The sequence below is a fragment of the Haliaeetus albicilla genome, chromosome 11 (genome assembly GCF_947461875.1).
Source record: "Haliaeetus albicilla chromosome 11, bHalAlb1.1, whole genome shotgun sequence".
In the NCBI taxonomy this organism is placed as follows: domain Eukaryota; kingdom Metazoa; phylum Chordata; class Aves; order Accipitriformes; family Accipitridae; genus Haliaeetus; species Haliaeetus albicilla.
Genome location: NC_091493.1, coordinates 6,962,728 through 6,990,442, shown reverse-complemented (window position 1 = coordinate 6,990,442; position 27,715 = coordinate 6,962,728). Strand labels below are relative to the sequence as shown.

Below are 27,715 nucleotides of genomic sequence, written 5' to 3'. Positions count from 1 at the left end.
AGCTCATATTTTTCCCAGACTATATAATCAGATTATCTTTAGAAAACATTAAACATACATGAAAAACTTAGAAAAGTCAAGTAACAACTCTTTCCACAACCATTAGAGGATTTCTCCCTCTCGCTCTCTCTCTTTTTTGTCACCACTGCATACAACTGGCGAAAGTATCGTGCAGCTCCACAGCTGCAGTGGCTAAGAGTGTCACCACACAAGCAGCTCTGTCCAGAGATGCCTTCCTGCAAACTACATGCCAAGAAGGGAGCGCATGAAGGGAGGGCAGCTTCTAACCACACTGGTAAACGTCTTCTGCCTCACATCCAGGACTGGTCCTAGACAGTCAAGAGTGTTCACAAGGAATAAGGCCATGACGAACTCAGAGCACCCATCACCAGCAGCATCAGAGACATCAGCAGAGATCTGATTTGCACCAGTGGAAAACATGAAATTAGTGGAGCTAAACTCAGAAGATCAGAATGAGACTCATTATGTCTGCAAATTCATGCACAGGGAGTTGCATGCTGCACCGCCTTTCCTACTCTGAGTCACTCCAACTCCTGCTCTAGGCTGTTCAGTGGCAAACTGTGAATAAAACTCATTAATGATGCGCTTTATATAGAAATAGTGCATTTAACTGAGAGGCTACAACAAATGAAGAGTGCAGCGAGGGGTGAATTACGTGGTTAATGGAATACAGGATGTGTGTCAGTAAAGAAGTGGTAAAGGTGGGTGGGATTCTTAATGTTACATAGATCTGCTTGAAGTTTGGTATATATATGAACCTAATTCCCCTTTTGATTTTGGTACCGTTATATCTAGCACTCCTATGTGTTTCTACTGATATATAAATTCTCTGATGAATAACTGATAATCAACTTTCTTTTACGTAAGCCGTTATTGGAGAACCAGCAAATATTAGAGACATGTTGTTTGTCTTATCTCTTTTTAGTCTTGTTCTAATCTGAATCATGTTTGGCTAGCATTCGTATCTATCTCCTTGACTGGTGGTAGCTATAAAAAAAATAATATATATACATGCCCTTGCAGAACCAGTGGCAGGAACAGTGCAAAAAAGACATTCTTTGACACAGATTCCTACTTTTTGCCCTACGTAAACTCATATCTGCAGCTGTTGGCAATGTTATAATGGAGGACGGTTTCTGTACTGCCTGTCCAAGTTCTATACCTCGTAAAATATTCTAGCATCGTGACATAACATTTAGTTACAGCTAACAACTGCCCTTCTAAGCAGGTGGCTGTCATTTTCATCCATTCAAGACTAGTGTTTTACCTGATGGTTACAGGTAATTCTAACTTCTCAAACCAAATTAAGTGTATCTGGGAAGCAACCCCTACAAGAAAGTGAAAATAAACATGGGATATTTCACAAACTTGGGGGGAATTGTAATACATAACAGCAACAAAGAAGCAAGAAGCTGAAAAACTGTCAATCCCACAGGAGAGTTCAGGTAGAAAGGAGAGGACCCTAGAAGTATGGGAGGTTGGGCAGGAGAAAATACCTGTAACACTTCTCAACACATTCTTTTTCAGGAGGGGGGACACGACACGACACGACACAACAGGGACCAAATACAGCAGACCAAAACTGTAACCTGAACCTGACCTCCCTCACACTGGTCATATCAAAACTACTGAGCTGAACTTTGGTCATTGCATCACTGACACAAAGCAATCTCAAAGCCCAGCCAAGCAACTACACCGTGATTTTTTTTTTTTTTTTTCTTCACATGCGCTCAAGATGGTAGAGGCCAGCTAAGAATATGGCCATTCAGCAGAAAAAATGTGTCAATTTAATTGTCAGTTGGCTGGACAGCTTCTTTGCTTTTGAGGTTTTTGGGTTTGGTTTGGTTTTTTTTTTAATATTACTGCACTGAAAAAGGTAGGTGTGATATAGCATTTAACTGGAACATTTAAGTGCCAAGGACATATTTTTGTCTGTTAGAAATGGAAATCAATACAGTAGTTAAAAACATTGAGGATCATAAGGTGATCAGTTATGCAAAATATAAACCTTATCACTGATGTAACATGGCACTGGGAATATTCACACAAAGATGTTCTTAAAATCTGAATAAACATCCTCATACACAGGATGTGCAAGTCATGGTTTATAGAGCGATAAGCACTAAAAGGGTCAAGTAACTCACCTAATATCACCCAGCGAGTCAAGATCAGGCTGAGATCAGAACTCAGGATCCTGGTTTTCCATGCTCATCTTCCTTACAACTGCATGTTACTCCAAGCGCACGATGTCCTACCAATACCAAGCATTTTTGTGTCCACAAAATGGCTTATTTTTGTGCTGCATATAAAAAGAACCAGTGTGTTCAAAAGTGAGCATTCTAGCAATCACTTGCAAGCTTAAAATGTAATTGCTGAAGCAGGACACAAATGGATAGCTTAAGCCAATAGAGAGATAATTTATCATTATCGCTAATAATGATAACTGCCAAAAATTCTAGTCCATACCTCCATAATTAAATTGACTGTCCCTGCAGAAGGGGACCAAATAGAAGAGCACACTGAACATGGAGCCTTCCAAATCCCTTGGTTTCTGACAAAATGCCAGTTGCCAATCAATGCAGCAGCCATGAGACTGTCAGTATCTTCAGCAGTTCACTCAGATACAGAAAGGCTCACAGGCCATTAAAGACGCTACCTCTCAACTCAAGACATCTGCCCCCTCATCCTAAGCACCCTGCCAGGCGGACCTGTTCCTGCCAGGTATAGAAACGCTCACCTGATCTTCACCCCATGCTCCCATCACTGCCACTGGAAAGAGAAATGACTTAAAACGTCGGTGTGTGAACATGAAACAGCTGAATATTGCAATGCTTTGTAGCTTCAGGTGGAACTCGAAAGCAGCAACTCGAATGAACATCCTCCTCTGCGAAGAGGAAGCAATAAAGCCATGACGTAAATTTGCATTCTGTGCACCAAACTTATTTATAGAGGGAGAGAAATAGGTTTGGGAAGAGAGAGTCAAGTCACTGATCTTTGTTTTCAGTATCCGTATTTCATCCTCTACTGGGCCATCACATGCTCACAACATCTATACTCCTGATTCACGTACAGTATTTCCGATTCATGTAGAGTATGTAAGAATACTACAAGGCCATGTGTATCTTACTGAAGTTTAATGCGTATCTTAAGACTTGAGTTTGCCTTTAATAAGAAAACACATTGGTTTACCATGTTTTTAAATTAATTTTTTTAACTTGGTGGGCTGCAGTCACTGGAGTCCTATTTGATTATCATTCAGCTGTTTTTCAGAATCCTAACCAGCTGGGCCCAGACCTACCGTGGTACTTAGGTCCTGAAGACCCACTTTAATCGAATTCAAGGTAGTACGAGCCTGTGAATTCTTGTGATCAGAGCCCAACTTTAACAAGTCCCAGCACTAACAGGTTAATTTCTGACTTCAAAACCACAATATTTTCCAGGCATGATCTGCTATGCAGCAGTCAGGCATATCAGAAACAAGGTAATAGGATCGTTGCCACAGATACATAAGTGAAATAAAACGTTGCATGTAAAGCCCTGGCAGAATAAATGCTGCACCCTTTTTGTACGTCAGCCTGAAACAACCACATGCAGGCTCCACCAGTCTGGAACTGAGCCAAAAGATTATCCATCCTTTCTGTCACACATGGATTCTCGGAGGATCAGCGTCTGGAACTCCATGTGCTCGTTCGATGTTCATCTGTGGTTAAAGATAATGAATTCAGATACAATCACACTCAACAGGGAGGATAAGGAGACACATCAAGGACAGCGCATGCCGTACAGCGAGACCTCGATCCAACACTCCAACGGGAAAGGCAGTGTCAGAAAGTTGAAATCTGACAAATTTGCCAAAACGGCTTAGCTGTAACAAGCCATCAGTGATCAAAAATAAACTGTTTACGTGGTCCCCGTTAGACGCCCGTGACACCGCGTTTGCCGCTCCCGTGCTGGGTTTTACTTGGCTAAACTGCAAGCCAAGCAAGGAGTTCCTCCTGCGCCTTCTCCTCACTCTCCCACAGCCACACGGCAGAAAACACGCGGCACGGCAACTTTGTTGATTGACTGTGGCTTCCCCGTCCGCGGCAGGCAGGGCACTGCGCAGACCCCCGTGGCGGGCGAGACCCCCCACCACCCCCGCCGGCCGGGAGCGGGGCCGTGCCCGTCCCCGGGCCCCCGCAACCGGCGGGCAACGCCCGCCACCCCCACCGTCCCTCAGCGCCCGACTACGGGGGGGCCGGGGCTACGGAGGACGCTTCCCGCCTCGCCTCACTACCACCACCACCACCCCCCCCCGCCCCGCGGAGCTAAGACGGCGGCCGCGGGCGGTGCGCTGCCCCCGCCGAGCCACTCACCTCCGCCGGCCCCGCCGGGAGCCGTAGTTCCCCTCCCTCCGCCGCCGCCGCCCCCCGGCTCCGCGCCCCTGCGGGACCCCGGGGACCCGGGACGGGGGGCGTCGCGGAGCCGCGGCGGGGCCGGCGCCGTCCAGGACTACGAGCCCCGTGGTGCACGGCGGCGCGGGCGCGCCTGCGCGGCGGGGGCAGAGGGGGAGGAGGCGGAAGCGGCGGCGCGACCGCCTCGGCGCGGTCCGGGCGCGGCGGGGCCGGGTCGGGCGCCGCCGCCATGCCCCGGGACAACATGGCCTCCCTGATCCAGCGGGTGGCGCGGCAGGCGCGCATCACCTTCCGCAGCCCGGCGGGGCCGGCCTTCGGGGAGAACCTGCACCGGCTGCAGCAGCTGCTGGACGAGGTGCGCGCCGAAGACTTGCACTTGGCGCCGCGGGGGCCGTCGGCGGCGGCGGCGGCGGCGGGCGGGGGGCTCCCGTGGGCCGGCGTGGTGCCGCCCGTCAGCTACATGCACATCTGCGAGACGGAGAGCTTCAGCATGGGCGTGTTCCTGCTGCGGAGCGGCGCCTGCATCCCGCTGCACGACCACCCGGGCATGAACGGCATGCTGAAGGTGCTCTACGGCACGCTGCGCATCGCCTGCATGGACACGCTGCCCCCCGCCGCCGCTGCCGCCGCCCCGCCGCCCGCCGCCGGGCCCTGCCACCGCGCCCTGTTCCGCTCCCGCCAGCACTACACGCCGGCCTCGCCGCCCTGCCTGCTCTCGCCGCACACCGACAACCTCCACCAGATCGACGCCGTGGACGGGCCCGCCGCCTTCCTCGACATCCTGGCGCCGCCCTACGACCCCCAGCACGGCCGGGACTGCCACTACTACCGCCTGCTGGAGGGGCCGCCGCCGGGGCCGGGCGCCGAGCAGCCCGGGCTGCCGCGGGAGGTGTGGCTGATGGAGACCCCGCAGGCCTCCGACTTCTGGTGCGGGGGCGAGCCCTACCCCGGGCCCCGCGTCTGCCTCTGAGGCGGCGGCGGCGGCGGCCCGGGACCGGCCGTTGGGAACGTTGGGACGGTTGGCGCTCGCCCCACCCCCCCGCGCGACGGCCTGAGGGGAGCTCGCCGCCGCCGCCGCCGGCCCCGCGCCCGCCTCACGGAACGGCTGCCCGGGCCGCCCCGGCCCCGGCCCCGGCCCCGGCCCCGGCGGGCAGCAGCGGCGGACCCACGGCTGCGCTCTGCCCGGTGTCCCGTGCCCGGCCAGTGGGACCGCGGGGAGCTGGCTGGGGCTCCTCGGGAGCGCTACCGGCCAAAGACTTCTTCCTTCCACAGGCCTGCCTGGCTTTGTGAGTCGAGGGGAATAAAGCGTCAGAGTGCGTTTATTTCCTTTGGGCTGATGTGGAGGAGTAGCACGGTTCAACTTCTGCTCCGCTGAACGGTTGGGGGAAAATAATCCAGCATCCTCTGTAAATAGTTGGGGCCGCGTGTCGGTGAGGGGGGATCGGGCTCCAGCAGGAAGAGTAAACGCAATAAGAACTGTGGCGGGGCGCCCCGACTCCCCCTGGAGGGGCCGACTCCCCCTGGAGGGGCTCCCGCTGCCAGAGCCGGCCAGTGCCGGTGGGCTGGCAGAGTGTGCCCACCCGGCCTGGGCAGGGGGCCGCTCGGGCTGCAGCGTTCGGGGACTTGTCTCCAGAGTGAGTCTGACCAAGAGCTGTACCCTGCTAGCGACAAACAAACACAGAACAACTCCCGAGCCGGGACACGCTCCTCCAGTAAACGCCTGTGATCCCCAGGGCTGGAGTTAAGGGAATTCCTGCTCCAAAAGGAAGCTGTCAGGTTCAGAATTACCTTTTAACAGTTCTTTAAAGCGTTGTGTGTTAAGATCTCACTATTGCAACTGAGAATTACAGAGTACATCTATGCATATTTCTTTCAGCTAGGAGAAGGCGACTAGTCAGCTGCTAATTAACCTCGCTTGGAACCTCTCTCCCGTGCAGCAGTGGCGGAGGGTAGCGGAAACCGTGGGTATCTTAAGAGAAAAGCCAACTATCCACTGTTGCGTCGTGGAAGCTGTTCTAGAAACGTGACGTATTTGCAAACCCTATGTATACGGCAGCGCGCATACCCTAGGTACAGACAAGATTTGACCTGATGTCTTCTCTTTAAAGTGTGGTCTGTGTTTTTATATGGACAAGTGAACGCTTTGGGCTTTTGAAGCCGTGCAGTTTCCCTCTTTATACTATTTATAAAGTCTACTTTTTCATAAGGCTTTTAAATAAACATAGCGTAGAAGAGACACCGTGAATTTCGCCTTGCTACGACGGAAGCAGTCTGGAGATGCAGTTTGTCCACGGCAGGGGATTCGACCTTTCTGACAAGGGAGAAACTTTTTCTGTAGGTGAAATACTCCATCTGTACCACAGGGACTGGTCTGCCCATCCATCCTAACGCATACTTCGTACCACAAACCCAGGCCAGGGCAGCCTTGACCCTCTTGGTCACCATATGGGAATCTGAATAAGAAAACGCCACTTACCAGCCTCCTAAGTGATGTACCAACCTGCTCCAGAAATCGTTCCACAACTGGCTTTAATTTTTCTTTATGAAAATTTATGAAATTTATGAAAAGCAGACTTGTTTTTCCTGTACAGTGGCTTGTATGTGTGAATTTTTAAATTATTCTGATATGGCATTGGTTGGTTTGGGTTTTTTTTTTTGGCCTGTGAAAGAATGAATGTAAAACACAGTCAGCATTATGCATTATTAATGATTAATTATTATTATTAATTATGATTAATTTTTTTGCAAGGAAAAATTGGTGGAAATTATTTCAAGCGATTTCCATTTATTCTTACAGCACTTTAAAGTGTCTGATATTTCTGCAGCTGGCTTACCTGTTTTTCCTGGAATTCCCCGGCAGCTTAGCATTAGTTAATGTGCAACAATTCTCTATCGAATGTAGTCATTAACTATAACGCAATGCCTCCCTGTGCTACAGCCTGTTTCTGACTCTCTCCGATGCTAATGAAGACCATCATCCTTTTTCAGAAGTCCACAAAGAAGATAGCGTGGTGCATGCAAACAGCTGTACTGGAAAAACAAACTGCGACAGAGAGCATTTTGTATCTCATCTGCTCTATCCTCCCCTTAGGTCTTTCTGCTTGGTTTTTAATTTTTTTTTTGTCCATGTGTAAAACCTAGTCAAGATGTTTAATGGGATAGGACTTTAATACATCTTTCTGTGCATGGTCCTTTACACTGCAGAGTACCGTTAACAACCGTGGCAAAACCATTTGGGTTTGTTTTTTTTTTTTTTAATAGAGGTGTTAGCACCAAAGTATTAAAGCCAGGAAAAATAGCAAAGAAAACCTGAGATGCATTAAAGAAAAGCCTCTTTGTGTAACTTCTTGCTTACTCAGTAATTGAAACTTACTTCATACATTCTTGATATCTGTAAGCAGAAGGTTTAAGTCTGTAATGCCGTTCCTTCTCTCTGCAGTCTGGTTATTGTGTTTTCACAACAGCAACATAACTGTTATTGCTGAATTATAGAATAAATACAGGTTATCTCACCACTGACCAGTCATTACTTTCCTTCACAAGTCTGACAGTTTCGAACCAAATATCGTACAGAGCGCAAGCTTCTTTTGCTTAACAGTCCGAATGGAGCGAGTGGCCTCTCTTGAAAAGGTGATGCTTAACACCGAGTTCTCAGCCCAAATCTTCCACCGGCGCCCTGCAGACAAATCCAGGCACAAGCAGTATTACCACTTTTGAAGCTGGCTGTTACTGTAAGGCAAAAGCACGGCTTTAAGATCGCCGATACTGTTACACAATGTAAGGTTCTCTTGTAGCTGTATGCGAGTCAGCGGCAGTTTCCTTAATTCAGCTCATCTACAATTTCTGTGTTTATCTCATTTTGCTTTTGACTGGGGTTCTAATCTTGTAGCATGGCTGCAGACAGTTGTTTGGAAAGTGTGAGTGGAGCCTCGGATTGTGTGCCTGGGTAGCTGAGATCCCAGTTCTGCTCACGACACTCTGGCTGTGACCGAGCTGTGGTTATCCGAGGCCATGGCAGTACCTCCGGGAGCCCAGCAAGCTAAGAGCACTGGATCCCTATCCGCCTCCCCGTACCGCAGACCACCGATGCCAGCCGAGGAGGCTGTGGCCCCCACGGGGTTTTGCTCCTGTCTGACATCCCTCCAGCAGCAGGCCATGGTCTCTTTGGGGGCCAGGAGCACATGGGATCAGGTGGCAAAGCTGCAGCCCGCCAAGAGATGCGGCAGGGGAGGCGAAGTCTTACTTGTGCTGCTATGGTGGATGGTGAGGTGGTGAGCGTGGCCGCTCTGGAGCTGGCGTTGTTCTGTGGCTTCTCCATCCCACGCAGACAGGTCCGTGCCTGGCTTTGGAAGCCTGCTTCACATCCGATTGAAAATCGGGCACGTCACTTCAGCTACCGCTAACGGCCTTGCCTGAGCAAAGAGCAGCTGCCCCAAAAAATGGTGCCAGTTCCAGGAGACAGGAAGCAGGGTGCTTCGGACAGAAAAGGCAGGTGCCGCTGGGGCTTTGCGCGGCGGGACCCAGCACTGCGGCACACAGAGGCTAGGAGCGGCCGGGCAAGGGCTTCACCCCGGCTCCCTGCAGCGAGGTCCATCCTGCACAGCTCGCCTGTGCGGTGCGGGCCGTACCGGGGATCTCTGTGGCAGTGGGGTGAGCCCGAGGGGCTGGTACGGCCCTGCACCGACGGCAGGACCCGAGGGTGGGCCCTGGCAGGGCCGGGCCGGGATAACATCTTAAAAAACAGTCATCAGAATAGGTTTAAAGGAGGAAAAAAAAAAAAAAAAAAAAGGCAGCGCGATGTTGCGGCCAGATGGGTTGAGCAGAAAAAGCCCGGCTGTGCCGCGGGGGTGAGCGCCGCCGCCCCCGGGCCCCCGCGGAGCCCCCCGAGAGCGGTCGCGGTGCCGCCCGCGCAGCCCCGCGCCGCCGGGAGCCGCTTCCCCCGAGCGGCGGCCGTCGGGGCGGCGGTACTCACTTTTCCGGAGCCCGCTCGCGGAGGTTGTCCGGGGCGGATCGTAACCGCGGAACAAAACAGAAAGTGAGTCAAAAAAACCCACCCCGCTCCCCGGTTAATATCGTCCCGTCTCTGGTCTCCGAGGGAAATCCCCGCGCCCGAGAGCGAGTGTTTGCACGCCGGGGCCGGGGCCGCTGGTTTTCCGCGCCGAGGCGGTGCGGTGCGGTGCGGTGCGGAGCGCCCAGCGGCGCCCGGGCCGGGCTGCCCCGCAGCCCCCCGCCGCCGGGGTCCGGCGCGGCCCGGGGACCGGCGGGAGGCACCCCCTCCCCCGGGCCGGGCCAGGGAACCTACGGAAATAAAGCTGTCAATTTAGCATAATTAAGAGATTTATTTGTCGTCTTTTATAAACGTTGTAAGCACCTACCCTATCGTCGAAAAGTTTATTTACAGAGTGGCCAGAAAGAAACCCTCTCTCCTTCCAGCTCCCGTTAGTGGTTGCGCGTTACTCGTGTTATCTGCTGCGCGCCGGGTCCCGGCGGACAACGGGCGTCGGTTCCAGCCAGAGTATTTACATCCCGTCCCAAAGTCCTACTACAAACGCAACACTTTCAAGTCACCAAAAAGAAAAAAACAAAACCGAAACCCCAAACCAGTGCGTACAAAAATATAGTCTCTAAAAAAAAAAAAATCCCAATATTAATAGGCAGAAATGTACAGCCATACTAAAACCAGGGAGGGAAAACTTTCCGGTCTCGGTGTCGCCGCTGTCGCCGGAGCGGATCGGTAAGGCACCCCCCACATGCAGACAGGGGACCGGGCTCTACACCACACAAGGCACCAAGGACACCTCACCACGACGGCACTGCATGCATCCATCCTCCCGCCGCAGCCCCTATGTACACCCGCCGGCCCGGCCCGGCCCGGCCCGGCCCGCTCCGGCCCGGGGGAGCCCCGCGGCGCCGCCAGGTGCTCTTCGCGCCCCGCCGGGCCCCGCTCCGCGCCCCGCCGCGCTCGGCGGCGGCTCAGCGCTGGCTCCTGCGCGCCCCGCGCCTTCAGGGCGTCCGCGTCCGCGCCGCGCAGGGGACCAGGGCGGCGGCGGCGCCGCTCCCGCCGCCGGGCTGCGGGCACCCGCCGGCGGCGGCGGCGGCGGCGGCGGCGGCTCCTTTCCGCTCCTTCTGGCGCAGGTGGATCTTGGTGTGCCGCTTCCTCTCGTCGGAGCGGGCGAACTTCCTGCCGCAGAAATCGCAGGCGAAGGGCTTCTCGCCGGTGTGCGTGCGGATGTGGGTGGTGAGGTGGTCGCTGCGGCTGAAGTTCCGCATGCAGATGCGGCACTGGAAGGGCTTGTGGCCCGTGTGGATGCGGATGTGCCGGGTGAGCTCGTCGGAGCGGGAGAAGCGGCGGTCGCAGCCCTCGGCGGGGCAGGGGTAGGGCCGCTCGTGGACCGGCGTCTTGCTGGGCCGGTTGGGGTACTTGCGGGGCCGCAGGATGGGCCGCAGCGGCAGGTGATGCGGGCTGTAGGCGCCGGCGGGGAGCCGGGCGCCCGCGCCCTCGCCCCCGCCGCCGCCGCCGCCGCCGCCGCCGCCGGGAGCGGTGCCGGGGGCGGCGCCCGCCGGGGGCGCCCCCATGGTGAAGTTGCGGATGGTGGAGAGCGGCGTGAGGGGCGGCGGGACGCGGAGCGAGTCGAGGGGGCAGGGGAAGGGCTTGCGGTCGGGGCCGGCGTGCAGCTCCCGCTGGCACTGGGGCGGCGGGAAGAAGCCGCCGTACTCGGGGATCATGGTGAAGAGCCCACCGTCGGCCGCCGCCGCCTTCGGGGAGGGGTAGGAGGGCGGCGGGGGGAAAGGCAGCGCCCCGCCGCCGGCGGCGGGCAGGAAGGCCGAGGAGGGGTCTTGCGGGTACAAGTCGCCGCAGCCCGAGTAGGGCGGCGGCGGCGGCGAGTAGAGGTGCTCCAGGTCGGCCGGCTGGCCCTGCGCCATGGTGCAGCCGAGGGCCCCGGCCAGCGGGTTGGGGGAGGCGGCGGAGGCGGCGGTGGCCGAGGAGGAGGCGGAGGAGGCGGCGGAGGAGGCGGAGGAGGCGGCGGAGGAGGGCGTGCTGACCCCCTGCAGGATCCCCGCGCTCACGATGTTGATGATGCCCTCGGGGTAGCAGCCGGCGCCGGGGTACTGCGGGTCGATGGAGAATTTGCCCATGTAGGTGAAGGTCTGGTTGCGGGAGGCCGGGGCGCTGGGCGCGAAGCCGCCGCCGTAGGGCAGGTCCAGGGCCCGCTTGTCGCCCATGTCCACATTGATCATGCCGTCTGGGGGGGGAGGGGGGCAAGGAGCCGGTCAGCCCTCCGCGCCGCCACCCGCCGGGCGGCCCGCCACCGGTCCCGGCCGCCGCCCGGCCCGGCCCGACCCGGCGCGGGGCTGCGGCGCGCACATGTTGCGCTCCGGCCGCGGGGGGTCCGTGCCGGCCGCAACTTTTCCCCCGAGCCGGGCGCGGAGGCAGGGCCGCCGCGAGGGGCGCCGGGGACCCCGGCCGGGCGGCGGGCGAGCCCCGGGGGGCCGCGGCCGCCGTCCCAGTCCGCCCGCCCGCCCGCCCGCTGCCCCGCCGCCCCGCCGCCCTCTGCGTGCGGCCCGGCCCGCACCTGCGCGGCCGCGGGGGCTCCGCTTACCTCCTGCCACACCGCTCATCTGGTCAAACGGCCCCGCCAGGTCGGCATTGGGGAAGATCGCGACCGAAGTTGGCAGCGCGGTGGAGATGTCGTCCGCGGGGTAAATGCCCTCGGGGAGCTGGTGCACGAACCCGCCGAGGGTCACCGGGATCTTGTCCACCGCCTTGGCGGTCATCATGGGGGCAGCGGGGCGGCCGGGGGAGCGGCGCTCCCGGCCGGCGGTGCGCGCTCGGTGCGGGGAGGGCGGCGGGAGGAGGGGGGCGCTTCCCCCTGCCTCCCACTACCGGCGCGGGGGGACGGCGGGGAGCCGGCGCGGCGCGCGGGGAGGCATGTGCGGGCGGGCGGCCGCCCCGTCGCGGCGGTGCGGTGCCCCGGGAGAGCCGCGCTCCCGCCGCAGCTCGCGCTGGAGGACAAGTCTGGCCGTAAGTATTTATGGGGGCCCCCTGAATGCCCGGGACGTCACTGCCCATATAAGGACTGAGGAACGGGGCCCGGCGGTCACGTGGGTCCCCGCGTGCGGGACCCGCCGCCCCGCGCCCGCCCCGCTCCTCCTCCCTCCCCCGCCCTCCGCGCCCCTGCGGGGGCGGCCCCGACCCGCCCCGGCCCCGCTCAGCCCCCGCCGCGCCGGCAGCGCCCCGCCGCCGCCCGCCGCGCCGCCCAGGGGGGTATTCCGGTGGCGGGGCCCTTGTCCTAAAAAGGCGAGGATCCGGCCCCGCCCCGCCTGTCCTTTTAGGGCTCGTTCCGGAAAATTTTTAAAAGCTCGGAAAGGCAGAGGAGGTCCCGGGGCCGCCCCGCCGGACCCCGCTCACTTTCTCATCAGCCCGTAACCGCAAAGCGGCGGCGGGTCAGAAAACAGCCGCAGTCATGGAATCCGACTTCTCTTTTCTTACGAAAAAAAAAAAAAAATTAATAATTTTTTTTTTTTTCTGAGTTACGGGTGGAAAGAGGCGCCGAGCAGAGCGAGCGCGTCGCTGCTTTTTTTGGAAAGTGTCTGATCTATATATACCGTCGCGAAAACGGAACCGCCTGCTCCGCCGTCGGTGGGTTGTTATCGTACCGACGGGCGCAAGCGGGGACTCCGTGCCCCCCCGCCCATCCCCCCGTCCCGTGCCCGCCGCTCCCACCCTGCTCGGACCAGCCTCTTGGTCCCACTGCCGTGTCCCCGGGCCCCATCCTCAGTACCATTTCCACTCCCCTTTTTGCTTTTCTTTCCCCACCATCTCCTCCATAATGAGGGTATCAAGCCAAAGAGTGCTTAAATTCTAGCTTTTTTTTTTTTTTTTTTTTACACAAAGTACTAAAAATAACCTCCCTTGTGCCTCCCTTCCCAGGAGAAGCCAATCTTTCATATGCTGTTCCCAAGCTCAGAGCTTGCAGCCCCTACATCTTCTTGCGGATGAGGGTGTCAGATGTAATTATTTTTGAAAGCTGTATCCCATGCTATGTTCATGTCACTAATCACATTACTTACGAATATTTCATCATATGGCTGATTATTCCTGCATTTCGCAAAGCAGCTCTCACATATGGCCTGTAGCGTGCAAGGCCCCTTTACAGCGGTCTGCAGAAAAACCACCCTATTGACAACCCAAGCAGCAGCAAGACACGGCAACATACAAGAGATGCTACAAAAGCACACTTCTGCTCCAAAGCAACAAGCCAGAGAATACACGGGAAGGCTAAAATCTCTTCACTTCCATTTTTAACTGCAGATACCAATATTTACAGGTTTTAGTACATCACAGCATGTGCCACAGAAGTGTGGCATGCTTGGGCGTCCCTATGGCGTGTGCACTTACCTCTGCCTTATGTCCCAAACGCTGTCATGGGGTGTCTGTCTCCCAGGCCTCCCCTTTATCCATGCAACACCTTACACCCCAGCTGAGAAAGGCTCTCACGGCTCCTCTGTTTTTGTTTCCCGGCCTTTGGTGATGCTCCAGGTTCACTACTTGTCTGGTCACTGCACAGCCCAGGTTAGACAGGAGTGTGCCTGAAAAAGTAAAAGTTTGAGGGGCATTTGTCATACTTGCTAAGGAATAGTAGGCATAAACCTAGATACTTTCCTTTATGGGTGACTGGGGAAGTGTGCACAGTAATTAGCAAGTACATAATACTTAGTGGTTTTTAACATAGATTTTGTTACCAGTCCTTTCTAGCACTTAATGTACAGCCAATACAGTTTGGCATATGAGATTTAGTTGAAAGCAAGTTAGTGTTCAATTGCAGTAGGATTCTAGATATTTTCCTTTAAAAAACCCATCTCAATTTAAAAGTTAAATTGTGACAGAGAGACAGGTTCTAGGAAATTTGAGTGAGAAGTAGGAGCAATTGTATTGTACCTTTCCATTACAGCCGAGCTATAATTGGTCTAATCGCTACTATGAAAGTACAAAATATTGGAATGGTCTAATCGCTACTATGAAAGTACAAAATATTGGAATCTGTTGTGCAGTGGGGCAAGTTACTCTACATGAATTTGAGAAGCGGGTAACTCTAAGTACAGTATCCTCCTCACTGCAAAACGTTGCAGATGTATCAGATACAGGGTTTAGGGTTAGTCTACAACACCTTCCTGTATTATTTGAAAATACCCCGTGCTCACTGATGACACTAAATCATAAGGCACACAGGAGAAATAAGAACCAAGGTTTCACATCCCACCTTCACCTCCCTACGTCTCAATTCCACCTTTTAACTAGCTTGGCGAATTTAATGTTCTTCCACTACAGAGCAGGATTCAATGGAAGACTGACATGAATAAAATTTAATGTACCTCCTGGCTAACTTTACCTAAGGAATACTACTATTAGTTGACTTTGTTGGTTAATTTTAAAAGCCTTCTCAAGAATGGGGTAAATTGTGTCTGATTTCCAGCCTTTACAGGGACTTCTCTCAATGGGAGCTTTGTCTGAATGGCAGCAGGATCTGGTGCAGGGCAAGATGGAAACGTAGTTAGTACTTAGTCTTCGGGAAGATGTTGACAGATGAAACTCAAATGTTTCTGGTCCCTTTTCAGATACTCTTGCTGTAGTGCTTTGCGTGTGCTTTGTGCCTTTGATCCCCGTTTGGCTGATTATACCAGACTCCAAGGGTTAGACTGTCCAACTCACACTGACGTCAATGAGCCTTACATGCAAAAAATCTTACCAATTCCTGTGGTTCCTATAAACCACGTGGTTTCATATGACGGACAGATTGCTGGTGTAAATTGCCAAAGCCCCGCTTGCACCAAGAGAGGAGCTTGTGCCTTGTACGCGCATGACGTGTCTGACTGGATATAGCACTAAGTAAGGAGGGTTCAGAGCTGGAGGACAGAACCTCTCTTATTCCCAGTTTCTTTGAAACCAGCCCCCTTTGGATTTTATTGTATTTGCTCTTTTAACAAGGTGCTAGCTGACGTTGCACTGGGTGTATTTTTCTGCAGTCATTCTCTACCACAAGGACCTGAGACAGGAGCTGTAGAAATGAAATTGTCCTTGCCTCCATACCTGAGCTTGAGAGTGGCTGAGGAAGAAAAAGCAGCTCATCATCTGCAGAGCTGGCAGCACCGTTTAACCAGCTTAACATCACACATTTGAGTCATGTCTCCAGGGGGTTACCATGCTTTTGTAGCAAAACTCGACCAACCTCATGTGCTAACAGCAGCAATGCTAGTAGGCCTGCTTGGGAAACGCACTCTGCCACTTCCACTGTGCACCCTGCTGCTTTTGGGAACATTAAGGTGGCCCCAGCTCAGCAGGTGCCCTCGGGAGTGGGGACTCAGCTGGGAGCAGGGGCTTGTTCCTGGACGGGAGGTGAGTGATCCTGTCGTCTGACAACAGCAAGGGATATCTGTCCTAAGTCTGAGCTAGATTCAGGTTGGGGTTGGTGGTTTTTTTTAATGTTTCTCATAAAAGAGAAGTTCTTCTCTCCAAAGCCTGATTTCAGAGCTTCCTAAATTTGCCCCTTTTCACTGGGGGTAGAGAGATTTGTCATGTCCTCACAGGAAGAAATGCTGGTTTGCTAATAACTTTTGTTTTGCCAGAGGTGTCTACTACATTCCCAGGCTGCAGGCAAAAGCCACTTCCCTTAAATTTACCCTGCCTGCCCCTCACAGGCCTGATACAGGCTCTCAGCCTGTACTGGCCAGTCACCGAAACCTGGTACCCAGCCAGGGAAACCTGCTGTAAACATGAACCTACAGAAAACAGCCAGTTGCCTGACTGCTGGTGTGCTAGGGGAAGGGGATGGTTAAAGAGTAGAGGAAAAGGCATCCCAGTCTGCCCTTAATTGCAGTACCTTGAAACCACACTCTGCGGTTTTCAGCCAAGGCTGCTTGTTGTCTCAGGATTAATGCCTGTAAATTTGAAATAAGTAAATGACTTTATTGTGAGGATTTGGCTCGGGAGAGCCTTAGCAGCATCCCAAAGGGTTATTTAAATGTCAATAACATTTTCTAATTCAGGCTATAAGAATTAAACAAACCCGTGTGGAATCAGCAAGTTACTAGTTCAAGTTTGTGCGGCTGTCAACAAGTATGTGTGACAGAGAAAACTTCCAGGCAAATAAAAGCAACAACAAACTCGTTTGCCCAAAAACCTATTCTCGTTATTAAATGCGCAGAACATTTCCTGGATATTCCCGTACGCGGTTTCTAGCCTATGTATAAATCCCTAGTCCTACCTTTGCTCACCCCTTTCATTCCTGACGCAGCGCCCGAGGGAATGGATGTTCCCCGCAACCGGCGGGAGGGGAGCGGGGAGCCTGTGCGGGCTCCACTGCCCTCTCCTGGGGGAAGACGCTCCTGGGAGCCGGCGAGGACACAGCAGCTGAGCAAAAAGCGGTGCGCTGGGCTGAATGCTGCTGGTGTTTCACCATATAACAGCACCCCTAAAGCTTTACGTCATAGGCGTGCTATCTATAGAGAGACCAAGGTATAGCCCCGTTGAGTCAGAGATCCCGGCCAGGGCAGCAGGGCTGCCTGATAGCCATCCCCACAGGCTGTGACCCCCATAGCCCCAAAGGTGTCAGCACATGTCCCAGGGAGGTGCTGGGAGCAAGTCACAGAGGGAGCAGCCCTGCTGAAAGGCTAAAATGTCGCAGCTCTGCATGACGCTTGCTGGAGGGACAAAAAAAACCAGAAGCTTCTCATAAACTGGGAACATAATTTAGATATACATATCATTCATGAGACAAGACTGAAAATAATGACGACTTTGGTTTTGAATAGCGATAGTCTGACTGCTAAGCTCTACTTTCCAGTCCTTTCTTCTGAAACTAGTTTCACTTACCCTTGTATTTCCTGCTCTAACATGTCTCCCGTGCTTTGTGTAAATACCATCTTGTCCCATGGCTGCACTGTACCTTTAGTCCAGAGAGAGACTAATTGAGCATATCCCATAATGATGCATGTGGCCTTCTTCCTTGAAGGACTGAAATAAAAGAAGTATAGCAAGTGTCACATTTTCAGTTCTCCTGTTGGTCCCATTACCTAGCATCTGAGTATTTAAAAAGCTTGTCAGAAGGCTTTCCAGACATACTCAGTTTATAGGAAACAGCACCTTCAGAACTGGTTATGGCTTTTTATCCTCAGCTGAGGAGTAAGGTCATGTATGGCATCTCTTTTCAGCAGACCAGGAGGGAAAGCAAAACTCTGGCACCATTTTCCAAGCAGTCTTTTAAGAGAAGCAGAATTGCTTTGTAGGGTGTTTCTGAGAAACTTCCCACCCCTCCAGGGAAGCTGGAGCCATTCACAGGATTTCTAGATTGCCAAGGACTCGTTTGTGTTTGCCCTGTCTATGCACCACTTCTCACAACCTGTTTCCATTTGTGTCTCATTTCTCTGTCCTTTGGTCTTAAACCAGTCTGCCTTGAGCCTTGAAAACCCTCAGCTCTTTGCTCTGGGTAAGTCAGTCTGAGCATGGTTCTGGCTTTTCCTTAGTTTTTATGATCATTTACTTTCTGCTCCCAAGGGCATGTCTACAGGCTCCAGTCTCACCAGAAGACCATCCTGACTGTGAACTCCTGAGGAGAAGGGTGTTCAGGTTAATTTTCAGGCTAAAATTTCAGATGGCTTTCTGTCAGGAACTGCCAGCAAAGTTTATTGGAGCAGAGAATTTTTTTAAAAATCCCACAAGAGATTAAAATAAGCAACATGTTTTGCTTTAAAATTTCTAGGGCCAGATCTTCAAGTGGTGTAAATTAGCATAAGTTTTCTGATGGCATAACCCCTACAATCTGAGTGAAAGTCAAAATTGGACATGATTTTATTTAAGGTTTGGTTACTTTTCATGGCTAAAACTCACATTTCTCCTGAGGGTGGGCATGGTCCTTTTCGTTCTGTATTTGGGCTGCTTCCACCTATTTTGCAGGAGTTTGTTTCCATCTTTGATTTGTTTTCTTTGCTGCAACATATTGTCCTTGTTCTTTCACCTCCCCTCTCATTCATGTCTCTACTCTCTATTGTCCAACCTTTTCAGCTCTCTTTTCTCTCTTCCCCCTTCTGCCTTTCCTCTTCCTTGATAGTTCCTTTTCCTTCCCCCTTATCTCAGCAATTGCTGCCAACAGCTATATTTGGAATAGAGTGGGAACAAGCTATTCTTGTGACTTTACTTTGAAATAACTGAGAAAAGCAGATGATTTTCTTTGAACAAATAGAGGATACATTGAGGAGAAGGCAGGCTGGTAAAGCCAAAATGACATTGTTAGGGAATACCTGCCCAGCAGGTTCATCTTTCCCAATTCACAGGATAACTTAACCAGCTATTAGTTCTTGTTTGCTCTGTTTTAGTGTTAAATCCTCCTTTTGTGCAAAATTCTTCTCTTCAGGTTAGTAACCTGAGGTCCTAACAAGGCCTAGCTCATCACCACAATGTCTGGGCACTCACACATCAAGGGGAATGACTGCCACCTAAAATCTCAGATGCCAGAATTAGCTGAAACAAGATATATACCTGTTTAACACTTGAACTCAATGCCATTGTGTCTTCTGGTGTAGTCACAGGGTACTGTTATAGAGTCCCACTTGTATGGGCTAGCACAGAAATATGCTGGGAGAAACAATTTCCTATCAAGCAACATGATTTCTCCATGCCCTCTCACATTAACTCCTTCTCATCACCACCTGTTCCTCATCACCCCTGCCATTTAAACTGCTGTCAGCAATACATTAACAAAGCCAGCAAGAAACAGCTACACGAACAGGACAGCACAGAATGTATTTCTCCCTATCCCCCATATTTCTGTGTTTACATGATTAACTCCCACGCTGGCAAACCAAACAAGAAATGAGGCCAAATGAGGAATTCAGCATCATGGCTTAGTGTTTTGTGCCTGTGCCAGAAGAAGACCCAAGTCTATTTGTCTGTTCCCAAGTGAAGCCGGTTCTATTAAAACCGTACTGCTGTACATGTGTTTGTGTGTGGAACTGCTTCATACAGGGAAAGATACATGAAATTACAAACGCAGAAAGATGCAGAGACAAGATCTTTCCTTACAAGTTAAACATTCAAAGGAGGGATGGCTGCTAAGTGTTAGACAAGAAGCTAGAAGGAAATGAATCTTCCATCCATCAATGACTTCCTGGGATTTTATAAACCAGTTAACACAAATGGTCAGGCTGATGTGGGGCTTCCACAGTTGTCTCTGCAATAATTGTTAATACATTCAGTTAGCCAACAGAATACACATCAATACCAATATCTTAGGAGGGCAAGGCTGACAGAGCTCTAATGTTTTTCCATCAGACCATCTAACAGAAAAAACAGATCAGTCTTCAAGCAAACAGATTCTTTTCCATGTCCACACTACTACTACTGCCACCACGCTGCATGTCTTGAATGTGTCATATCAAACAGAAGCTAAGCAAAGGGAAAAAGGAATGATCCGGGCTAAGAACTGACATCTTTCTTTCAGCACTACCACTAATCCCCAACAGAGACTGCCAAGTGTCTCTTTGGGCTTCTGTCCCTGAAAAGTGAGCACAAAGGAATTTGATGTATACTGCAGATGTAACAATATAACAACATTTCATACTGAATTAAACACAAGTGCAATGGCTAAGTGTATTTCATCAGCATCAGATGAGTTTCTGCAATTTTGTGCTGCCATGGAAAGCGAGTATATTTTATTTACATGTTCCCAACCTCAGGTCAACAGACAAATGAACTTTGGCATATTTGGAGAACACTGCTAAATCCATGGTGAATTCAGAGAGGATTTAGCCCTCCCCTGTTACCTCTCATCCCCTGTCCCATCCTCACCATGCTGGCAACTTGCAGCTTTCGTCCCAGCCTCCTTGACTCCAGGTGCTCAGTACAGCTGAATAACAAAACTGCAAAGAGCATCTGAAAAATAATCTTTAGGTTTAAGGTTCCCAGGGCACTACATGGGGCACAGACCTGGGCCTGTTTGCTGAAGAGGGAGCTAGCCCACAGCTGTATGGCTACAAAGAAGTCCGCACTCACTGGCCCAGGGACCAGAAACTGCTTCCCAGGCTCTCAGGAGAGCCAACGTGCCTTTGCTTTTTATTATTGAGCAGATGCAGACGTGATGAAGGCTTGGCTGTATCTAAGCCACAACTAAACCCCACTGAGATTTGCAGAGTAGGCTTTCCCCAATCTCCTTGGTCTGGACCAGCTGAGAAGATGAGCATTTTCTGAGCCTTTCTACCGCCACTCGAAATGGAGGGAATCTTCATACCCAGAGTTAGAGTCCTTGCCCATGGTGTGCTGGATTCAGCCCTCTTTTCTGCCTAAATGCAGCTGAGCCCATTTCTTCCACCTTGTAGGATGACACCCAAAACCATGTTTCAGAGTCACTCTGGGGCCCGCCTGTGTCTTTCTGATGCAGACTTTGAGCTTTACATGAAGTGAGCCAGCTGGACTGGCTCCACAGTGGAGGTCAGGGTACCTGCCTGGAGAAGAGCTGAGATCAAGTAGGAAGACGCAGCTGGTGTCCCAATTTCTGCACTCTAGCTTCGAGGAGGTCACAAGGAGCTGACAGGCTGTGCATCTGGAGGAGGGTTAATGAGAAAAATTTAAGTGCTGCATTACAAGTACCAATTTGCAGTTACAACCACAACCTACAAGTACTTTCTAGGCATCCAAGGAGGGACAATCACTGTTGCCATAACCCACAAAGGACATAGGAAGACAAGGCATGAAGAAAGAGCAGCACCAAACAGATGATGTTTTTCACTTTTTATCCATAAGAAATTTCAAAGAACAAGAAGTACGCACCCTGTGATGTACAACGGACCTTCCTTAAACCTAGGCTGAATAATCATCATATCATAAACCCTGTCCTGTGATTCAGGACAGCGTTTGTGCTGAAGCACACTAAAAACACCAGGTCTGCAGCATGCCAGGAGGGGCTGACCAGGGCTGCCATGGACTTTGCAGGCTTTCTGATAAGCACACTTATCGTAACACGATTTAAAGTTGACAGCATGCCTAAAAACACACACAATGTCAGTGAAAGAATCAAATGTTTCTTCCCTCTCTCCCCCCCAACCTCATTACAGGCTAAGGAAAAATAATGTATGGAGAATAATACTTCACCATCTAAAGAGTTTTTCTGGTTTCTAAATCTAGTGAAGAGTCATTGTATATTTTGACAGAAAAATGAATCAAAATAATAAAGTGAATACAAAATTATATTGCTGTCAATAATTTAATTTACACAAAATAGCACTGTGACATGGTAATTGTTATATATGATGCAGCATTCAGTATAATATTTGGAGAATGCATTATAGAAAGTCAACATTTAACTACTAAAATCAACTTACATAATCAAAGCTGTCAGGGAATCTTTACAGTTTTATATTAATTTGAATGTAATTTACTATAGAGGTGTCATTCTTAGAGGTGCTTACAATAGTTAATGATCTCTGTATTTCCATTATAAAATCCTATTTTCAAAGGTTTATGGCTTGGTCTTAAGAACTCTCAGCCCTCGGGCACATTTTCCTTTTCCTTACTAAAAATATGTTAGACATTTTAAACTTTTCTTTCAGAGCAGAAAGTGTGGTTACTTTCAAAATTAATTTTGAGGATTTGCTACTTTGCTGTTTGCTACCCAGGGATCTCAGAAGAAGAAAGGTCCTTCACAGTAGAAGACATTACAGTTACATTCTTTTCTTCCACTTCCCTGAGTATTTTACCCTTTAGACCATTTTTGTTGCTGAAGTGTCTAAGCATCTTCCAATATTGCATCCAAACCTTCTCTGTATCGTTCCTTCTCTCCTTCCTGTGTTGCTGCCATTAAGCTTTCTTCCAGGTCCTTCTCCTCACCTCAGACTTTGACTCCTGGCTTTTTTCTGTGTCTTCTCACAGATGTCCACACATACCTTGGCAATTGCAACTTCCACCACATCCATCGGTTAATGGGCTCTCCTGGCTACACATTTCCTCAGCCTCACTCATTTATTTCAAGCTGCAGCCCTAATTCACTTTTCCAACTCATCAGAAGTCCAACAATTAGTTTTGCTCTAGCAGGTACATTTCTCCCCCTGATCTTACAGGCTTGCTTCATACCAGACATTACCTGTCAACCCACCTAGACCTGCTATGTTGGTTGGTTGGTGATTTTCAGTTTACCAGCCACAGGAACTACACAGCCCTGAGTCAGTGAAGCTGTTTGCCAGCCACCCCCACCACCCCACCCGACTGGCCCCCCGCCCCAGGCTTTCTGTCCAGGAGGGAGGACACTGCAAAGCAATTGTCCACAAACACATTGTTACAGGTCATTTCCAAAGCCAGAATTTGAAAGGCAAATTGTCAACACAAAGCTATTATCCGTAATAAAAGCAAAGCCAATAATTACCTTCTCTGCTTTGGTAGACCTGCTCGAGTTCATGAGTCTAGCTTTCCCAAATGCTGCTCAGATTCACTTTTTTCATCCATGTCAGTTAGCTGTCATTTTGGATCCCGTAGCTTTTTGTAACCTCAGTATTATTAGACCAGACACATTTGAGCCGACATGCACAGCTGTATCCAAAATCTAAATCATCACTACCATGTAAACATCTAGATTTACACAGAAGTAGTTTTGTCACTCATCCAGGATCTCTTTATTTTCCATGCGAGGAGAAGAGCTTTTTAAAGTATTTGTGATGCTCTATTCTAGCCATTCTGTCTTTACATGGCCACTTTTGTTCAGTGCCAACACTTAGCCAAAGCACTTCCTTTCATTTTTCCATCATTGCCACTTTCCTTGTTTGAAAAAAATGAATGTGTTACTTTCTAATAATTCAGTGATGTCACAAATAAGATGGGAATCTCCTTTCCCTTATACATACTGAGAATAAATCTGTAGTTTTGGACAAAAAAAAAATCTGTTGCTTACATATCACATTACTGGAGCTGGAAAGAAAAACCATTTCATAGGCATGATGTTTTGATGATGGACTTGATTCAAGAAAAATGTGGTCATATTTAGACTGGATAGAACTAGTGACTGACTCAGTGAGATGGCTTAACTCTGTAACTAGGGCAGATAACAATGAGAAAGACAACACTGGGAATATTCTGTTTGATCCTTCAGATTCATAATTTAGTGGTACAAAGGAACTCTAGAAATCACTTTTTTTTTTTTTCCCCAGTGGATATTCAGCTGGACACAAACAGGATGAGTATCTGGATAAATTATATTCTGTAGAAACATTTGACACACTTCAGATCTTTATTCTGGTTTTGGAAAAAAATACTAAAAGACTGGCTGAAAGTTTCTGGATGGTTTTTTACCATTCTTTGTGTTGAGAAAACAGAACTAGAAGATGAAACTTTAAAATTATCAGAGAAGTCAGGGACTGTATGGATCTCTTCTCCTGCAGAACAAATGGGACCTGACAGGCACAGGACCTTAGAGGACATTCTTCCAGACTGGATGATGATTCTTGCATTTTCACTGTCCCTCACAGAAAAATCTACCAGACTAGTTTATCTCCATTCAGTATTTTTACTCCTTGAATCTCAATGAAGAGGTTTTCCTCTGCTGTAGGTAGTGCTGCCCGCTCTCCCGAGGTTGACGCCCACTTCATTCAAGTATTCCTAGTGCAGCAGGGACGTTAGTGGCTACTGGCTTGCAGCCAACATCCCACACATTTCCTCCGCAGCAAAAATGCCTTAATTCTGACCCACTGCCTTTCAAGTAGATAGTGAAAAAAATCAGTCACAAAGAGCTTTGCTTTTATCTGTATTTCTCCTTCAGAAAGATCTGAAAAAAACATCAGACATTGTCCTTTTCTTCTATTTTTCAAGGTCCACGGTCAGCAAGGGTGAGGTTTGGTGCCGCTGTTAGAGCTTGAGCCCAAAAAGGAGCTGAAGGCATTCAGGAGGTGGTGCTTATAGATTTGGGTAAAGGTAGTTTGTAAGCAGGGTAACTGCCAAGGGGGTGGACTACATTGCCTGCCATTGTGACAGTGGCTGCATCCAGTGCCTCTCCTACTCAGCAGCCCTTCTGCACACCATTCCTTCTGAATCTGTTTAACTGTCACCTGCTGTAGGAGCTTCTGTTTTTCAGGCAGGGCACTGAAGAAAGATCAGAAGGGACAGTAACTTTTGGCTCCCAACTGAAGTTTTCCATCCCCAACACAGGTATGAAGAACACTGCAGATGTTACCTGGTAACTGCAGGGCAGTATGTTCCAAGCCCAGCATCTGAACAGGCAAGAAGAAAACGTACATGCTTACAAACCAGACATGTTACAGGCCTGGCACAGCCACCACTGGTGAATTTGAGTTGTGACAAATTATGCAACACACATGCATTCTTAGACCCACAAAAGCCAAATGCATACATGGTTTTAAGATCAGCGCATGGAAAAAAGGATGTGGTGGAGCAAAGCAGTCCATTTCATAACTCCATTGCACATAACCCTAAGGGAAAACAGCACGGGAAAACAGGTCTTAAATCTGTTAACCTAGCCAAGCAGAGGTGAGGACAGGTACAGTGATGTTCACAGGGAAATGTGGAGCCCAGAATTACAAGCTGGTATACTAGCAGGGCTGGAATCAGAAACCAGGGAAAAGGTTTGGCAAACCATTTAGTTGATTTCCAATGGTGCTGTCAGGATGAAAGAAAGATCAGCTACCCTCTAAGTTAACAAGTTATGTAGTCAGAAATATTTGAGGGAAGAAGTTAAGAAATAAATATAAATCAAAAAGGTACAGGAAGAGAAAACCCCAAAGACAACAACAATCTGGGAAAAATCACTAACAAGTGCAAGGCAGATGGCCAAATCTTGTGATAGATAGAAAGACAGTCTACTTCATTCAGTAGAACAAGAAAGTCTGGATGACTAGAAATAAGAAAGACAATGAAAATGGAAAGAAAAGAATGAAAGAAACCATTACACTGACCTTGCATAAATAAAGTTTCAAAGATTGCACACATGCTAACCTGAGGATCAGGATGGCTAGAAGTTTGGAGACAATTAAAAAATTTCACTCCTTGATACCAGGGATAAAGGTAGAATCTGAATGGAGATTAGATGTATTTGGTAGTGTTGAGCTGATTATGATCTTGGAAAAATTACATGGAAACCGATGTTGCAATATACTGAATGTAAGGAGAATTGCAAAATGTACAGATGAACTCGAGGAACAAAACTAAAATAGTAGAAAGAACATAGGTTAAAATACAAGTTGCAGAAAACTGACAGCAGGAATGATTTCAGAAAAAAAAAAGAGGATAGGTAAATTGGATAAAACAGAGGAAAAGGCTGGCACCCATCATTGCAATGACATTGCATTACATCTCACTTCCAAGTGCAGAACCCAATTTGGGAGAAGGCAAGAAGCAGAATATTCTCTTTACAGGGAAAAAAAGGCTTCTTTCTTTTGCAAGTTCCTGTGTCAGTAGCCATTTTATGGGGCTGCCAATCATGGCAAATCAACTGAAAAGCCAGATAATTTTCTAAAGCATCTACCTTCCTAGAGAAAGATTTTAAAGTTGACTGTGTACAATCCAGCTGCTGCTTTTAATCTTTGCCTGACAACAGTAGTTGTTTTATTACTTTGACAGTCATTTTTAGCCCATGAATAGTACCACAGTCCTTGTAAGATAGGAAAATTCTTTTGATCTACAATTTCATAAGGTTTAGCAATGGACAAAGGATTTTTCCGGTATACTTGATCACACACTTGCTGAAGTTTAGGCTTAGAGCCAATAAAAAGGCACTGAGCTACCCATTTGGAGAAACACAAAATACTTTTTGATGAATAATGACTGCCAGAAAAAAATTAATTTATTATAAAAATACTACCTATTAATAGAAAATTAAGAACAAGGTTACTCCTGAAATGACTTTGATACATTGCCAAAATCACTTTTAATTTCACACTCTTTTAATATCTAGATCTAGAGGGTAGAAAATATAGATGCAAGATAGACATTGTATATAAGCACAAAAAAGGAAGGCATTTCAAACTGTCTGTAATAACTAAGAGAAACTGGTAGAAGACTCAGGCAGACACAGAGCAGTTTTCCAGCGTAATGGCTTGTTCTATTTGCTCTACAAGTAAGAACTGTATGTTTTGTGCAGTCTGAAATACTGTATAAACCCTAAAATAAAATATATTTCCAAACAAGAATAAAAAGCTGTTCATCAACCATTTTGAGTGAAAAAGTAATTGAAAATTCCAAATCTGTAATTTTTATTAGTACAGGCTGCAGTACTTAGAGCACTTACATATACGTTTAACTTCACACACATATGCATCCCATTTTCTTGTCCTATTCACACTGGAAACCATTGTATTTTTCCTGATGTATAAGGAATTAAAACAGAAGGCCTTTGTGATATTAAAGTGTAAGGACAATGTTTCTAGGGCAGCTATCAATTTAGCAGCTAGTCAGCTAAGTACGTATCTACCTATGGGGAATATTTAGATAAGGTGCTGAACTGAAGTCTAACTTTGAGTCCTTTCTAAAATAAAAGTCCAGCAGAGGGTGTGTATACACACACACACACACATATATATTAGTAACTGAACTGATGAAGTCTGGATTGAGTTTCCTTTGAAGACTGTAAGTCCATTAGCATTGCCAATTTCCATAAAGACATTCCTTTCTAAAAATCCACAGCAAGCTTAAAATTTAAATAGAGTAAAAAGAAACAATTCTCTCTTTTGCTGGGTGCAGTTAGAAATCAGTCATCTTGATACTTAAATGAGATTGGTCAGAAGGAAATTAAAGGAGGATTAAAGCAAGAACAGGAGTTCCTCCCCCACTCCCTGCATTGTTCAATTGTTCACCTAGCTGTAGTATTTCTTAAATAAGTCTATTTCAGAAGACAAAAATATTGGATTTCATACCTTTTGCCAGACAGCTTTGTTTATAATCTCTTGAAATTTCCACAGAATTCCCCAAAATCACATTTTCTGGCAAAATACCAGCCTGACTCCTACAGTCTAACATCACAACACAAACATTTCGCCTCAGTATTTTCAGATAAATCACTGCCCTTTGGTTTCATTACCACCATCATTTTCTTGACAAAATATTGAGATGTCTCTCTGCAATTATTAAAAAAACCAGAAGTACTCCACAACCAGCCAAAACTGACCTCAGTATCACTGACCTCGAGAAATCAGCTCTCAGTGCAGGCAGAGATCTTCACTTCTGTTTCTCCAGTTTTCCTGATCTCTAAGTGAAAGTCTTTTTAAAGGCACATCTTTGCCCTAAACACTTAAAGTTATATTTACAAGCCCCACTG

General features: G+C 49.2%; 3 protein-coding genes and 1 long non-coding RNA gene across 6 annotated transcripts in view; 1 reads left to right on the top strand and 3 right to left on the bottom strand.

The window, feature by feature from the left end:
- RTKN2 (rhotekin 2) overlaps positions 1-4,501 on the bottom strand; it is a 208,407-nt gene extending 203,906 nt beyond the window's left edge. For both annotated transcript variants that reach the window (XM_069795977.1, XM_069795981.1), the window contains exon 1: positions 4,377-4,501. The gene's annotated coding sequence lies outside the window, so the exon portion shown is untranslated. The remainder of the gene's footprint in view (positions 1-4,376) is intronic.
- Positions 4,502-4,520: 19 nt separating this feature from the next.
- ADO (2-aminoethanethiol dioxygenase) lies at positions 4,521-7,927 on the top strand. The gene has a single exon (XM_069795983.1). It carries the CDS (start codon positions 4,645-4,647, stop codon positions 5,383-5,385), a length of 741 nt encoding a protein of 246 aa, XP_069652084.1. The 5' UTR covers positions 4,521-4,644; the 3' UTR covers positions 5,386-7,927.
- Positions 7,654-12,462, bottom strand: EGR2 (early growth response 2). 2 transcript variants are annotated; one of them, XR_011326806.1, is made up of 3 exons: positions 12,017-12,462; positions 8,659-11,659; positions 7,654-8,091 (listed from the first exon to the last, which is right to left on the bottom strand). XR_011326806.1 is itself a non-coding variant. In XM_069795982.1 (2 exons), the coding sequence occupies exons 1-2, from the start codon at positions 12,192-12,194 to the stop codon at positions 10,419-10,421; spliced, it is 1,419 nt and encodes a 472-aa protein (XP_069652083.1). In that variant the 5' UTR covers positions 12,195-12,462; the 3' UTR covers positions 7,654-10,418. The 2 variants fall into 2 exon arrangements, 1 of the variants encoding a protein (XP_069652083.1); XM_069795982.1 differs by having other exon boundaries at positions 7,654-11,659.
- A 1,437-nt stretch (positions 12,463-13,899) lies between these two features.
- Positions 13,900-17,475, bottom strand: LOC138687940 (uncharacterized). The gene is made up of 3 exons (XR_011326987.1): positions 17,287-17,475; positions 16,295-16,352; positions 13,900-14,006 (listed from the first exon to the last, which is right to left on the bottom strand). It is a non-coding gene; the product is annotated as an uncharacterized lncRNA (long non-coding RNA).
- Positions 17,476-27,715: the final 10,240 nt, after the last annotated feature.